General features: G+C 37.1%; 1 protein-coding gene across 1 annotated transcript; it reads left to right on the forward strand.

The window, feature by feature from the left end:
* Nucleotides 1-569: 569 nt before the first annotated feature.
* On the forward strand, nt 570-3,970 carry LOC127128563 (cyclic dof factor 1). Its single transcript, XM_051057911.1, has 2 exons — nt 570-989; nt 2,453-3,970. Exons 1-2 carry the CDS (start codon nt 792-794, stop codon nt 3,662-3,664), a joined length of 1,410 nt encoding a protein of 469 aa, XP_050913868.1. The 5' UTR covers nt 570-791; the 3' UTR covers nt 3,665-3,970.
* Nucleotides 3,971-17,631: the final 13,661 nt, after the last annotated feature.

The raw sequence follows: 17,631 nt of genomic DNA on the forward strand, positions 1-17,631 counted from the left end.
ACGTAAACACAAAGTTTCGAAATCTTTACGAGCACATTAATTAATAAATTAATTTTCCCCTTTATTAAAATCAATCGCAAGTAACCTTTAGATAATAACACACATATGCGTAAAGAACAATAAAAATGGTTCTCGTTGAGTACAACAAATGTGAGAGATTATAATACTTTCCCCTTACATAACCGACTTTCTTTTCATTTTTCTCTTCCCCTTGAATTTTATTTAATATTATTCAATGACGACTCAATTGTATTTCGAACGTGCGATACACTCAAATATTTTTTGCGGTGCGACAATAGGACACATCATAAATTTTAAATATTTTTCTTTAATTGAAATCCTATATTTTAAATATAAAAACATAAGAGAAATCAAAATTGCTTAAACTAAAAAAGGGATTAATTTTCTAAATGAATTAAAATAGTAATAAAAAGTGTATCTAAATTAAACATTTAGAATGAAACAAAGAAGTGAGTAGGAAATGACAAACCGCAACGACAAAGCACACAGGTGGATAGAAAAAAGGAACTCAAAAAGGAAGAAAGAGAAAGATCTTCTAAAGGCCACAAACTAAATATGTGGCTCAAATTCCACCTTCCTTCTGATGTGGCACTCCAAACCTTCCTCAACGGATCAACAACAATCAACCACACTCTCACACTTTTTCACAACGTGTCTCTCTCTCCTCTCTCTCTCTAGAACCACTTTTACAGTTTTTACTTTTTTCCTCTTTCTAGACAAAAAAAAACCTTTTTATCTGTTTTTAGCAATAACCACAAAAAAACACAGAAATGTTGGAGACAAAAGACTCTGCGATCAAACTCTTCGGAAAAACAATTCCGGTTAAGGAGATTCTTGTCGGTCTTTCACCTTTGTCTTCTGCTGATGTTGTTGATCACATTATTCATCATCACAATCATGATTCTTCTACAAACTCATCTACAGAGTCTCATAATACTATTGATGCAAAAGAGCAAGAGATTCATAAGGTATAATTATATATATAGATATAGAGATTTTTGATTTTTGGGATTCATAAATTTTTTATTTTGATTATGACCCTTTATTTGGATTGAAAAAATATTTAGCGGGTTGGTGTTAGTTTTTTGCTTGATGATGAAGTTTGATTTTTTGATGGATTGAAAGAATCTGTGTGATAATCAAAAGCTTTGAGAAAATAGATTATAGTTTGATGAAAAGACAGTGATTTCATCAAACTTAGTGTGATTACAAACATAAACTAATCTGATCTGTGATTACAAACATAAACTAATATATCTTTGTGATAATCCATCAGTATGATGGTGAATTTTTTTTGCTTTTTTTCTATTTGACTTTTGGGTTTTCTATGAAATTTTCTAAATTCAGACAGAGTAGAATTTGTAATCTGCTCTTTTTTTTTTTTATATCAGCACTAATTTGTAATTGATGTTCTGTTTTATTAACCTATATAGTACTAACAATTCAGATTGAAGGTGTATCCGACACCGATATATACAATCACTTTTATTTGATCAAGTTATTAGTGGTCTTGATGTGACAGATTATTTGTATCTTATCTCTGATGCATGCGTCAGTGTTTCAGATTGGAGGTGTATCTGACATGATACATTTAGTTACATTCAATCATTTCTATTTTATAAAATTATTGCTAGTCTTGATGTGTCAGAGCATTTTTATCGTTTCTGGTGTTTGTGACCGTGATTCAGATTGAAGGTATCCGACACAAAAAAAATTGGTTGCATTCAACCACTTCTATTTTATCAAATTATTATTAGTTTTGATGTGTCAGATCATTCGTGTTGTATCGGGTGTATGTTTCGGTGTTTCAGATTGAAGGTGTAACCGACACAATACATTTGGTTACATTCAATCAATTTTATTTTATCAAATTATTACTAGTTTTGATGTGTCAGAACATCAGTATCGTATCTGGTGTCTATATCAGTGTTTTAGATTGAAGGTGTATCCGCCATGATAAATTTGTTTACATTCAATCACTTTTATTTTATCAAATTATTACTAGTTTGATGTGTCAGAGCATTTGTATCGTATCAGGTATTTCTGTCAGTGTCATAGACCAAAGGTGTATCATATCTAGTGTCTGGGTTAGTGTTTCAAATCGAAGAGGTATCTGACATGATAAATTTGTTTACATTCAATCACTTTTGTTTTATCGAATTATTATTAATCTTGATGTGTCTGAGCATCTGTATCGTATTTGTTGTCTATGTTATTGTATCAGATTGAAGGTGTATCCGACTAGATACATTTTGTTACCTTCAATCATTTTTATATTATCAAATTATTACTAGTCTTGATGTGTCCGAGCATTTGTATTGTATCTGGTATTCGTGTCAGTGTTTTAGACCGAAGGTGTATCCGACCCGATACATTTGGTTACATTCAATTTATTTTATCAAATACTAAGTTGTGGTTTTCATGATTCCAGGATACAGTGGGAGAAAAACCGACTGATGAAAAGAACGAAGATGGAGTCCCAACGCAATCGAATGAAGAATCCACCAATCCAGATGCGGCCTCTAGAACTGGCGAAGAATCTGTTACTGCATCCACTGAAAAAGAGGTTGCTACATTGAAAGCTTCAAAGACTGAAGAAGAACAGGACGAAACGAGCAATTCACAGGAAAAGAGCCTCAAAAAACCCGACAAAATAATCCCGTGTCCGCGCTGTAGTAGCATGGACACGAAGTTCTGCTACTATAACAATTACAATGTCAACCAACCTCGCCACTTTTGCAAGAATTGTCAGAGATATTGGACTGCCGGTGGAACCATGAGAAACGTACCCGTAGGCGCTGGTCGCAGAAGGAACAAGAGCTGTTCCTCTCACTACCGACAGATAACTGTCTCCGAAGCAACACTCCAGAATTCTCGGATACACCCTTCCTTGAAATGCAACGGGACAGTCCTTACATTTGGATCCGATTCACCGTTATCTGAATCAATGGCATCTGTTTTGAAACTTGCTCATAACCCTGAAGAACTAAGAATTCATCTTCCTCGTGCAAGTGAAGAAAAAGGCGACGATCAATCCAATAAATCATCGGTTACCTCCGTAAAGTCGACAGACGGTGCAAGCAAGAACTTATCACAAGAACAAGCTAGACAGTACAGCCAAAGCTTCCCGCCACAAGGTCACTACTTCCCTCCCGGAACTCCTTGTCCTTTCCCATGGAATCCAATGCAATGGAGATCACCGGTTCCACCACCTGCGTTTTCTCCAACGGGATTTTCTTTGCCGTTCTATCCCGCAACAACTTACTGGGGTTGTACCGTGCCAGGTGGATGGAACGTCCCGTGGCAAGCACAACCGTCGTCCCCAAACGCCGCCCGCCCAAACTCTAGTCCAAACTCTCCAACCTTAGGTAAACATTCAAGGGAAGACGGTAGGAAAGAAAGTAGCGAGGAAAAGTGTCTGAGGATCGATGACTCGGGAGAACCAGAAAAAAGCTCTTTCTGGACAACACTCAGGATTAAAAACGATGACACCGCCAGTCCAGTTCCATCGGGAAGACTCTTTCACGCATTCCCTTCAAAGCCAGACAAGAAAAATGAGTCGGAGTCTGACCAAGCATCATCCGTCTTGCAAGCCAATCCGGCCGCATTGTCTAGGTCGCATAACTTTCACGAGACTTCGTAACAAGTTCGCCTATAAATATCGGCGATCATGTTTTCCAGTGCCTCAAACTGTAAAACCAGTTTTGTTCATCAACCTTGTTGAATGCTGAATGCCAACCGAAGAAGTTCAAACTGAACAAGAATCAGATTAAGTAGTTCATGTACATATACATATACATATATAAGTTTATATGACATAGTGAGTTTTTCTCCAAGACCTCTTTTGTAGATAAATAAGAATAAGAATGAGGGGTTCAACTTGTAATTTTTGTTCTGGTGTCTTTCTTTCAGAATGCAATGAATCTACTCATATTAGATGTTTTTATTATTAATAAATGCATTTTTTCATCAAATAAAATACACTAAACTATTAACCTGAATAAATATGAAATTAAATAATTTTGCTTAAATTTAAGTAATATGAATAAGTGAAAATTTAAATAGTATTTATAGTTTCCCCTACTATTTTTGGTAAGATTCATATCGATGAAAATTATTCTAATTTTTTTCAATCTCGTTTTTAGTCCGGTTAACTACATAATAAACATAAGAGTTTTTTTTATTGGAATTACCAAATTGCAATTGAAATGAGAACCGGATTCTAATTCTATTAACTACACCCTTGGGGTAAAAAGAACTTTTAATGGAAAATTAAAGTGATTGTAGGGAAAATTACTATTTTAAGAAATATTAAAAGTGTTTTTCTTAAATTTTAGGAATTGTTCACGATGAAAAATTAGCGATTTTAAGGAAAATTATTATTTTAACAATTCAGGGGTAGTTAGGATTTACCCACGATGACGAGGTGTCATGTATGGTGGTGTTTCACAGTGGTTTTAGGGGTCTTGCTCATAAGGGGTGAGAGGCCCTTTTGATGGACGATGTGTTTAGGTATAAGCTTTAGAGGAGTGTGATCACATGAGTTATGATCTTGCCAAGCGTTATGTTTTTAGGGTTCAATGAATTGTTCCACTCCCTTGAGAGTGGTTGTATTTATAGAGGTCTTTTGGACCTAGGATTTTTGGTAACCCTAAATGAAGGGAACTACTCCCTCTTGATTAGGAGGATTTATTGACCACCTAACCTTTCGGGAGTAGTGGCATACTTCCTCTTTCTTGACTAACGGCTTTACACGTCATGGTTGTTGGGGGCAAGTTCTTAGATTGTCGCTCAAGTGATACCATTCTTAAGCGATAGCACCCCCATTTAAGAAGCTCACAAATATAACACTACACGGTCTCTCAACCATTAAAAATATTAGAAGAATATATTTGTTCGTGTGGGGGGCAAGATGATTCCCTCGGGGTGTTGGGAGCTAGTGGCACCCTTTTTTCCTTTGTCCTGGACGAGTGATCACATGTTATGAATGGGAGTTTCTCACACCTAAAGAGGGGAGGATCGTCCTCTATTTACGTTAGTAAAAATTAGGGATTGTTGCGAGGTGATTAGTGTAACACCCTAAACCCCGAAACTTATATATAAAGCATTCCACAACAACTTAAGGTGTCACCAATGACAATCCTTCAAAAAAATATTAAATCATTTAAAATTACGCAGAAAAAAAACATTTTTCAACACAACTTCATGAATAAGTTATAAACTTCAAAACAACAAAAACAACATCAATTTGAAAACATAATAACTCACGTCCCCGATATTACACAATCAGAGCAGTAAACCACTAATGTATTATAAAGCGAATAAAAGGAAAGCGAGGAGTAGCTCCAACAAGCCACATTCCAACACACAACAACAAGGATCACTTCTAAGTATCTTCAAGATGCCCATGGTGGACAACATGAAGTAAAGGGGGTAAGAAACAACATTCAATATAAACAGTGTAAGGAATGTTGAGGTAGAGAGTATACAACAAGCACACATTCATTACACGATTGACAAAAACATGGTCTCACTCCCATTCGTAACAACATACACATATTCACAACCAAATCAACAACATCATGAACAATCAATTACATATACAAACATGTATGCAATGTACTCCATAACAGACTCATTATGCATGTGGTACCATTTATGAACACTCAGGTTCATCTAGCTCCTGAATCCCATCCATAGGACCAGAGCACACAAAATTGTTACCATCACCATAGGTAATGCTTCACCAATTCCTATCGGGAACCAGCTACTCGCTTTTGAATCCTCACCATAGGACCAGAGCATACCGAAATTCGCTGCTATCACCATAAGCAACACTTCACTAATTCCTCATTCGAATTAGCTACTCACTCATGAACCCATACCACCAGGCCAGAGCATACCAAAATTCGTTGCTATCATCATAAGAAATGCTTCATAAATTGATCATTTGATATTAGCTACTCACTCCTGAACCCATACCACCAGGCCAGAGCATGCCCAAATTGGACCAAAGTCCGCACACTATAATGCATGACTCTCAATAACATGCATTATCACCAAAAGATTCACCAAAAGAATCATCATGTATACTTCATCGTTTATGCACAACATCATTCACCATACACAATAATTAATTAATGTTACAACATTCAACAAGCAACACCAAAATAACAACAACTCAACAAATGCATATTTACAAACATTCAATCGTGTTAATCCATTATAACATCAACACATCATTTGGAAAACACAACAATTTGCTAATCGATCATACAAGTCATCACATACATCCCTACAATAGAAACATGACTACAACTCAATTAATTTACTAAACACTACCATGAGGTAACTATGCGTGTTAGCTTTCCAACACTTCAAATTGCACCTCCATTGGAGTCACGTAGCTCAAGTTATGGCTAAAATAACATATGAACTAATTAATTGACACAAGGACCAATCATTTGAAACAGGGGACCAATTGATTGTCCCTAATTCACTGCCCTCATTTTTCACAAAATTTTGAAGGGACCAATCGATTAGCATAGGGGACCAATTGATTTTTCAAAGTTTCTGCTAAATTTTTGTGTGTTTTTCAAGAGGTACCAATAGATTGTTTACTGTAGTCAATAAATTGGTTCAATACAAAATTTAGTTTTTCAAAAGAACCAATAGATTGATTATTGTATCCAACAGATTGGTTCAATCCAATTTTATTTTTTTGTCACGTTTCAATAAGAACGAACCAATAGATTGTTTACTGTAAACAATAGATTGGTTCAATCCAATTTTAGTTTTTCTTCATGTTTCATCAGATTTTATAAGTTTATGCACGATCTCTAATAGGAGGGTGAATTAGATTTATTGAACTTTTCTCGGTTTGAAGCGTTAGCACTAGTTTTGTTATTTTTCAGAATTGATATGAAAGTATATATGTTGAAAAATAAATGGAGAAAGTAAAGGACACAATGATATATCCTGGTTCCCCTCAAAATCTGAGAGTACTCTAGTCCCCTCACTCCCTGTGAGAGATTTTCCACTATGTCAGATCTTTGTACAAGTCTTCAACGAAGACCAATCCTACAATCTTCTAACATAAGCAACACAAGTGAAAAAGAAAACAATCCTTTCTTTTTCACTCTCTTGTTTCCAACAATCTTGGACAACAAGGTATACACAAATCTAAGTTTGTAACAGAAGTTATAGCTCTTGAATCAATTATATATTAATTGATTTCCTCTTTTTATTGATCACAGTCCAAACATATACACCTAAGTGCTCAAAATAATATGAATGAAACTTTAATGAATATGTATGAAAGTTCATGCAGAAAGTTTCATATTTGAAAGTGTAAAAACTTGTTTGGATAATGAGATGTGAAAGTAGTATATCAGATAATCTCTTTTGAAATATAAATGTTTTGTGTCTAAGAGTTTCTATTTTTAAAACTTAAACCACATGTATATATACATGCAATATACCTTTATAAAAGAGTGTATACTCATGAAACATTGTCATAAAAGTTGCAAAACATTGGAATCAGATTTGTCATGTGAATTTGAAAATTTTAAATGTGTAACCGATTATCAGAAAATGTGTAACCGGTTACACCAGATACTTTTTCAAAAATTAAGGTATTTTTAACTTCGTGAAAATTGTGGGGGTTCTATAGTGTTGTTCCGGCGGTTTCAAATGCCACAATCTACCAAAACATAATGGTTAGTTTCAAAATCATTTTAAAAGTTGCATGAAAGTTTTAAGATGAATATGCATGATATTTCTGAGAATTAAGATACAAATACTTGAATTATAATCCATAATCAACCATCTTGATTCTTTCATTAATTTTCCAAAGTTTTTTGATAATTTGAACTTGATTGTTCTAGTCTTCAAGCTTTGACTTCTTTTTATTAATGTGTTTGTATTCATAAAAATTATAAACAAGGACAAGAAAAAATCTTCTTCACATTATCTCCCTTTTTTATGATGACAAAACATCCTTTGAAATTTTACTCGTTCATCAATGAGTTGCTTCAATATGTGATTTTTTGAAATGTTGAAGTAGCAACCAGAATCTCCCCCTATCTTGTATATCTATCCCTTTATTTTTTAATTCAATACTTTCTTCCTTGAAATGAAAATTATTAGCACAAAATTAGACACTTATCTCCTTCATAACTATTTTATTTCAAAATTGATATCAATATTGATGCTTCTTCAAAACATCTTTTTAATCAATGAAACTTTTAGAACTACCATATTATATGGTCTTGATTTGACAATGCGAGCATATGACCTTCAAGTACCTACAAAATAATTAGTTACATCTAGGTACCCAATTTTCTTTGAGTCATTTTAGGTTAGATATCTTTCTCACCTATACATACTCACTATAGGGAATACCATAATTTCTTATGTAGCAAGCATTAATAGTATGGTCTTTTGCTTTATAATAGAAACAAGTAGATCTAAAAACATGATTCCTTTTATAAGGCATTTTATGATCATTTACAACATGTTCTATCTTTGATTCTTCATTGTTGAATTTGTTAATAGTCTTTACAAATATGGTTTAACTTGTACTAGGTTTATCAGAGTTTTTAAAGCCAAGACCACATTTATCATTTGACTTGTATTGTATGTTTAATTTGTGTCTTGAGATCATGTGGAATTGTGTAGTACATATTCTATATGACACCCTCAATATTTTAGTTCAATTGAATTTCATCAATCCCGTTTACACTTGTGGTTTTATTATCTAAAACATTTTTTCCTTCCAATTGTGTCACTTTGAGTTATTGTCTGATTTTGCAAGTTTGAGGAACTATACAAATTGGAGGAAAGACTTCTCCAATATGCTGAAGAGTCGAGTATCAGGAGGTGCATCAAAATTTGTTACTTCAATGTATGATAAAACTGTTCGAGATGTTGATGATTTGGTTGCTTCAAGAGTGTTGTCATCATGGCTCTTTCTCATAGTTGGAAATATGGATGATGTTCTTATTTCTAATTCCACTTCCATAACTTGAGACAACCTTAATGTAAGAAACATAACCATAATCAATATCATTGAATTTATGAGAACTTCCAACAGTGTCTAACAAGAAACAGTTCCTTGAACTTGTATGGAAGATCATTGCAAGACAAGAGCGATTTCCACGGCAATATGTTTGACACCTAGCCAAATCGGTATTCGAATAGGGCGGAATAAAATCAAGTATAAAGTAACTAAGTCCATCATCATCTTTCAGAAACTCAATAGAATTTTCTAATTTATCATCGCCACAAGGAGAAATAAAACATAGTTTACAACTAGGAAGAAGAACAGAAGGACAACTACAATTACCATCATTTGTACATATGTTGTAAAGTTCACAAGGCTCTGACTGGCATGCTAAAGCTAGATATGAGTCCAAACTGGAAGCATTACCTTCACATCATAGATTGGAGGACCTTCACAAATATCTTGGCATTCTATGGGAAAGGGAAATCGCCACTTATAAGGGGTTGCACGAGCAAGTGCTTTGTCGATAGTATACAAGAGGAGGTCACTAAATGGTCCATGAGTTTACCATACCTAGCAGTATAAATCCATGAATGGTCTATATCTTCATTTTTATCAAGTGTTCACTAGTTCCATTGAAGAATGGAAAGTATTGTGATTTGAAAATGATTGAATGTTGAAGTGAATCATTGTTGTGCTTTTCTTTTGTTTGAATTTGTCATGACTTGTTTTGGTTAGTAATGTAAAAACAAAATAATATTTGAATTAATAAAAATGCAATTTGTTTCCTTTTATTCTCTTATGCTACAAATTAATTAAAATAAAACAAATTTAATATTTGAAATATAAATTAAAATTTTAAAAATGTAAGTTTGATTAACTTTTTGATATAAGATAAAATGCAATAAAAATGCAAGTGAACCTTGAATCAATTGCACATGAATTAGTAACAAAATTTAGCTTAGTCAAACTTTGACTTTTTGACATTTATTTCAAAATATGAATGATAATTATATAGACAAATCATGAACAACGAATCAACTATAAACAATCAAACCCTGAACTATTCATCCATTTGTATCTCTGAATGATGTAGTGAAATGAATGATGGAATGTATGATCAAATGGAACGATCATGCTATGCTAGTGCAAATGAAAAAATCAGGGTAAAATTTAGGGTATGACACATCCACTTACATACCATTGCATTCCTTTGCATAAGGCTTCATGCATACATTCATGTTGTAAAAAAAACTCATTTCATTTGTTCTTATCTTTAGAGTTGTCAGTCTACCATCAAGTTGATTCCTTAACACAAGTACGGAACTAGGGCCAATGTCAAAATAAGAATGGTTGATCAAGAGCAACATAATGAAAGAGACAGGTAAGACATTGATGAGCTGAAAGGAAATTTGAGCAATATCATGGAAATTCTACAAGCCTTGACTATCAGAGAAGCTCAGCCCTAGAGGATTGTCATCTCTAAAATCAATAGCTTTATTGTTGACCCCGTGCTTCCCCATAAGAAGCTCAGTCCCAGAGGACTGTCAGTATTCCAAGCTCCAGTAATCATTGCATCTCAACCTATCATGCATATTATTGCTCAAGTTACTTATGAAGATCCTCGCTCTGTGTACCACGATGTTGGTCCCCAATTCGGAAGTCAAGAAGAAGCTGGAGATATTTATGAAGTCAGAGAGCAATGCCAGACTCTAGAGAGGAGATTAAAATCTATAGAAGGTAATGATGTCTTTGGTGCTGCTACAATGTAATGTGCTTAGTTTCAGACTTGGTTATGCCTGCCAAATTCAAAACTCAAGAATTTTAAAAATATAAGGGGCACACCTACCCGAAAAGCCACTTGGTGATATACTACCATAAGATGGTTGCATATACCAATAATGACAAATTGCTCATTCATTGTTTTCAAGACAGCCTGAATGGAGCTTCAATGAAATGGTATGTGGGACTTAAAAAGAGTCGTACCTGAAGCTGGCAAGACTTGGCCGATGCTTTCTTTAAGCAATATAAGTACAATCTGGACATGGCACTAGATCACCGTCAACTGCAGAACATGTCTCAGAAGGATTAAGAGCCTTTCAAAGAGTATGTCCAGCGTTGGAGAGACCTAGCTTCCCAAGTGGAGCCACCATTAGCAGAGAAAGAACTGACTGGATTATTCATGGATACTCTATAACCTTTATTTTGGGAAAATATGATAGGCAGTGTATCATCTATTTTTGCTGACCTGGTAATCGGGAAAATAACAAGTGTACTATTTTTCCTTTTATAGTAATAATGGGGAAATTCCCCGAATGTCGATCTCAAGGACTGCAAGATAATATTGAGTTTAAATTATCATTCAATTAAACAAAAAGTATTAATTTGGTTTTTAGGTGTAAAAATATAATAATAAAAGTAAAGGTAAAGAAGGATGAAAATAAGGGTTTATAGAGAAAAAGGAACAATGTCAGGGAATGTGTATGATTTATCCCTGTAACAACTCTGAGTCACTATTGCATCAACAAATATCAATTACTACCAGTTCTTAAGGGTATTTTCTCCCAAGTCCTTGGTGAGAAAACCTTTAATCAATCTACCCTAATTTCCATGTCCATAGCCAATTAGGATGAAGTTAAGCTGTATAATATCAAGAATACTCTGGTTCATACAGGGTATCCCTAGTCCTAGGTGATATCTACTGTAGAGTAACCTTATGAAAACCTTTATCAATGGCGGTCCAGCCTAATTGATAATCATAAATCAATCTCGATTGGTCCGAAAGAGAAAGCAATAAACACATCAAAAGGTTACCGTAAAAACAATATTATAAATGCAAATGTAAACTCAAATTCGTTACAATTCTAAATCAGGGACATCCCCCTAGCATTGCGGGGTTTAGCTACTCATATTGTTTAAAACAAATCCAAGATAAAAATTACACATTACAAGTAATTGGATGACTTTGATCTTCAATCGTTCCCGCTCATGAAAACCTTCAACTCTCCGAATGCCTTGATCTCTGTAATACTTGATTGCTTTATAATACTGTATTTTGCCGTATTCCAAGATGATTTTTCCTTTGGCAGATGACCCTCTTTTATAGTGAAAATTCCAAGCAGCAGTTGGACATGTCCAAAAATATCTCTAAAAAAGCCCGACGAACAAAAGCCCGAGAAAAACTAAATTTTTGGGCTTGGGTTGACACGGCCCGTGTCAGCTGACACGGGTGGCCGTGTCAGCCTACTGTCCTGGTTGACACGCCCCTGGCATGGGGTGACACGGCTGGAGGAGGCGCCTGACACGACCTGCGTCAACTGACACGGGTGGCCGTGTCAGGCTACTATTTTTCTTCACACGTCCTTCCTTGACTGACACGGCATGTGTCAGTTGACACGGGTGGCCGTGTCAGGTCTCCTATACCGGGGTTTTCTGCTTCTCTGCTTGCCAAAATCTCACATTGTCTCATTCTGAGTTCACTGGTTCTTCTACTTGGACCTGTCGGACAAAAACACAGCTATCCCACGCATAAAATCACTAAAATATAAGTAAAACATAACAATGATAAAAATGCTTAAATAAAATGACGGATGTAAAACTAACTCGAAATGTATCATAAATGCTTGCACAGTGTGTCAAAAGCCTTTGTTTCGTGTCGGATCAGTAACGAAAACTCAATGCAAATGGTGACTGATCACAACCACAAACTTAGTTCATTGCTTGTCCCAAGTAATGTAACAGACAACATTGTCACTCCCCAGAATTCTTTATGTTTCCCACCAATGCTGAGATCATTCGCCAACGTCTTCCCTTTTCCTTCCACAAGTCCTGTTTTTCTGTGTAAGTCTTCCTTCGCCCTTCCACTTCAAAGCACCGTTTCACCTGTCAGCTTATATCACATTCTCATCAATTCTCTCGGGGTCAACTGTTTTCACTCATAATTCAGAGTATCCAATATCACTCACAAGTTTGAATAGTCTCTCTTTTCCTATCACCTACACATAACGCACATGCTTTTGAGGTCTTTCGGGTTATAACTTGGCTTGGGTTAGGGTATGGGTTATTCAAACAAAAATGGAAAACAAGTGGGTTTTTGGTTCAGAGTCGATGTTACATACTGTGTTTGTTTCTCTTATTTTCTCGGTTTTCTTTTCTTCACCGAATGCCCTTTTTCGTGCTTCTTTCTGAATCTTCGAGTTATAAATTTTTCTCTTCTCTTTTTTTTCTTCTTTCTTTCTCTTGATTCGTCAATTTTTTCTTTTTTTTTTCTCGCACTTTTTTGGGCTTTTGGTAGCTTTTGGGGTTTTTACCCCAAACTTAGCTTTTCAACACAGTTTGAATGCATTAACATGACTCTGAACAGGGTAAGGAAGTGTTTTGACCAAGGGGTACATTTATGGGGTTTAAACAAACAAATAGATACAAGCTCAAATGGGGTTAACGAGGGATATAATTATTCAGGATGGCTAGAAAGGCTCGGGGTTAATTTCAAACAACGTGCCTTAGTGTGTGTATCATGCAATGTCAGTCCCAGAGAGTCTATGCAAATTTAGAGTGATAAAGACAAACCTGAATATCGCTCATGATGATCAATGTGTTTGGCTTTTTATGACTTACTCTGTTTGGTTTAGCTTTGATAGGATCCATAGTACTCTTTAGTTTGGTGTGATTTCTTCCTTACTTCGGAATGTACATGATACTCATGTCGGTTAAGTTATATACGTTGCATCCGATCTTACTTTCAGCAGTGTCAACTTCCTGGGGAGACCTTTCACAACAAGCAATGGTGAATGGCATGATCCTTTCATCCACTCTCAATCGTGATTATTACTATTTCCAACCTATCAACACAGACTTGACACATTTGCAACATAATGTACCTTCAAACAGAAAAATCAAATCTAGAACGCACAAAAGTAAAATAACAAAATAACAAAATACTGAGAATAAAATACTAAAATACCAATAACAGACATAAAATCTCCCCCACACTTGAACTCAACATTGTCCACAATGTTTGCGAACAAGAGCAAAGGAGGGCACTCACAGTACCCTACTGAGGAGGTGGTTGCGAGAAATGCAGCATCAACTATCGTATCATGCTGCTCATCTCATCCAACATCTCCCCCTGATGGGCTTGCTCGATGCCTTGTCGTTGTTGTTCTGTCCTCAAGTCACCTATTTCGGTTTGTACCTAACTCCATTGGTTAGTCGACCAGGATGATGAACCAACCTCCTGTTGGGTGGGTTCCTGATGTGGTGGTACAAACTGCTCAGGAGGTGCTTGAGGATCTTCTTCTTCTTTTGCTTCCGTTCCTTCCACCTGGTCATCCATAAATTGCTCACCTGCAGTAAAATGGTCAGTTTCGTGGCCTTCATCCGCGTCGGGGTCAACACTCACATACAACCAATTAGCACAGTCAGTAATAGCAACTCTGTCCAGATCCGGCAGAGCGATAATAAACCTCTTCTGGATAAGTACGGAATAGTAAGTAGGGGCAACAACAATCTTACCTTGTGAAATTAGAGCAGACATGTCAATTTTGGTCTTACCTGCAATTGGCGTGTCTTCGAGTAAAGCAACTTGATACCCAAAATGCTCAACGATTTGGGTGATCATTCCCCCTACGGATATGCCTCCGGAGTCGGCTCAGCCGACTCTGCCTAGATAGTCTGCTGCAAAGGCAGTTACATTGATGGCTTTGTTTTGAGCCATTGAGTACATAAAGAATAGCTCTCTCTGAGTAGCTACCCATGTGATATCGCCTCTTCCAAACAGGGTATAGGCTAAACCCTTATGAGCGTACCTGAAATATGGATTCTGGATGCCTGAGGCCTTAGCACCTTTGGAGGTGTAATCCGTCCTCCCGGTGATGGCAATCCAAAAATCCTTAGGTGAGAACCCGTTTGGGGCCGCTCTTGGTCCATACAGAGGGAGTCGGAGTATTGTTGCTAACTCCTCAACAGATAGCTCATGATGATTATTAAACAACCAGAAACGCAAAGTGCTGAAATAATACCTGGTCGTGTCTATCCACCGCTTTTCAAGCTGGAATTCCAACGTGCTGAGGAATTCGAGAGTAATGCGCTCGTATGTTGGCACTTCCAAACTCATGAACTCTAGCATCCCTAAAACATGGAACATCCGATATACCTCTATTTTGAGCCCCAGAGTGTTCAGAGTCTGCTCACACATGTACCTCGTCAGCGTGAGTTTGCGCTTCCGGTGAATTTGGTATCTCCATTCTTGTTCCGGATTGTCAAACACGATGTTGTGTGGATTTGGATTCCGACTCGGGCGCTTTCGTGACTTCGCCATTTCCGCGAGCTGTTGCTTTCCGGTGAGAATTCTCCGCGGGGGCATTTTGAACCTGCAAAAAATAGAAATTATTTGAACTTTTGAGTTAGGAAATTCTGAAACCGGGGTTAGGACGGGGGCGGCGAGTGGAGTAATATTAGTGAAGGGAGTTTTTGCTATAGGTGAGTGGAAGTATGGGTTATGGAAGGTTTTAGGTAGTGAGGTTTGTGAGTTTAATGGAGGTGGAAAGATTTTGGGAGAAAGAGAGTAAGAATGATGAGAGAGAATGATGAGATGGTAAAAGAAAATCTGATAATGATAAGGTTAAAGGGAAAAAGTTATGGTTAATGGTGGATTAAGTGGGTGGGTCCCACGAAAAATTCAAATTTTTAAAAAAAAATTCAAAATTTTCGTCTGCCTGACACGGACGGCCGTGTCAGACTACTGTTTTTAAACATGGTTGGGGAGGACCTTCAGTGCTCCTGACATGGCCCGTGTCAACTGACACGGTCGCCCGTGTTAGGCCACTGTTGATTAGGAAATCCTTGTCACCTTCAGTGCTCCTAACACGACCCGTGTCAGCTGACACGGTTGGCCGTGTCAGGCCACTGTTTTTCCACCATTTTGTCTGTTTGTTGCGCCCTACTGACACGGCCCGTGTCAGCTGACACGGGTGGCCATGTCAGGTTGCCCCTTTTTGCCGTTTTTGGCTTTCTCTTCGATGTAACTGTTGGTATCGCTGGCCATATTGATCATTCTTTTGCATGACTTAGACTTTTGTTGACGTGATGTTTCCTCCTTGTAGAGCTCCTGGGTAAACCTAGAAACACACATAACTAATTAGATATAAAAAGCGTGGGTTGCCTCCCACGAAGCGCTTCGTTTAACGTCAATTGACTCGACGGTTTTCCGTCTGCTTAGGTGAGACGGATTTTATCGATTGGACCACCCTCCTGGTCTTGTATGTACGGTTTAACTCTCTGCCCATTTACCTTGAACGTGTCTCCGTTTGCGGGATTTCTTAGTTCAACGGCTCCATGCGCAAATACTTTTTCTATCACAAAGGGTCCCGATCATCGTGACCTTAGTTTCCCTAGGAATAGCTTCAATCTTGATATAAATAATAAAACCAGTTGTCCTTCCTGAAGTTCTTTCTTTTGAATGCGTCTGTCATGCCATGTTTTGGTTTGCTCTTTGTATATCTTGGCATTCTCATATGCTCGATTTCTGAATTCTTCCAACTCTTGTAATTGGAGGATCCGAGATTTACCCGCTTTGGAAAGATCGTAGTTGAGGAATTTGGTAGCCCAGAACGCCCTATGCTCAAGTTCGAGTGGTAGATGACAAGCTTTACCATAGACCAGTTGATATGGGGACATACCTATTGGTGTTTTGAACGTTGTTCGGTATGCCCAGAGTGCGTCATCGAGCCTGATTGACCAATCTTTTCGTGAGGCACTGACGGTATTTTCTAGGATTTGCTTGATCTACCGATTTGATACCTCAACCTGTCCACTAGTCTAGGGGTGGTATGTTGTGGCGATTCTATGCTTGACATTGTATTTCCGCAGTAGGTTCTCCATCAGCTTATTGAGGAAGTGGGTACCTTCGTCACTAATTAGTGCTCTTGGTACCCCAAACTATGCAAAGATACAATTCTTTAGGAAATTGATTACCACTTTTGCATCATTCGTGGGCAGTTCAATTGCTTCCACCCATTTCGACTCATAGTCCACCGCGACCAGAATGTATTGCTTTCCAAAGGACGGTGGGAAGGGTCCCATAAATTCTATCCCTCATACATCGAACAGTTCGACCTCTAACATGGCATTCTGAGGCATCTGATTTCTTTTGGATATGTTTCCTGTTCTTTGACATCTATCGCACTCTTTTACCACTACTTGAGCATCTTTGAACAGTGTAGGCCAGTACAATCCCGACTGGAGGACTTTTGTTGCGGTTCTGTCTCCGCTAAAATATCCTCCATATTCTGAGTTATGATAGGCTTTTAGTATGGCCCTCTGCTCTTCCTCTAGAACACATCTCCTGACCAGGTCATCATATCCCTTTTTGTAAAGGAGTGGATCGTCCCACACATAAAACCTGCAATCATGCAAAAACTTTTTTCTTCTGTTAGAGTCAAAGTCATCAGGTATTAGTCCACCTACCACAAAGTTCGCGTAATCGACGAACCATGGGATATGCGTAACGGCTAGGATACGTTCGTCTGTGAACTCATCTCTGATGGGGTGCGTTTCTTCTGTTTCTTGAATCGGGGTCATCCGAGACAAGTGATCAGCAACAGTGT

This window comes from Lathyrus oleraceus, chromosome 3 (genome assembly GCF_024323335.1).
Source record: "Lathyrus oleraceus cultivar Zhongwan6 chromosome 3, CAAS_Psat_ZW6_1.0, whole genome shotgun sequence".
Classification (NCBI taxonomy): Eukaryota; Viridiplantae; Streptophyta; class Magnoliopsida; order Fabales; family Fabaceae; genus Lathyrus; species Lathyrus oleraceus.

Bases quoted from the DNA above. Each gene is read 5' to 3' on its own strand.
- LOC127128563 (XM_051057911.1), top strand. From the start codon at position 792: ATGTTGGAGACAAAAGACTCTGCGATCAAACTCTTCGGAAAAACAATT. The intron at 990-2,452 runs GTATAATTATAT...TCATGATTCCAG, and splicing joins AAGAGCAAGAGATTCATAAG to GATACAGTGGGAGAAAAACC.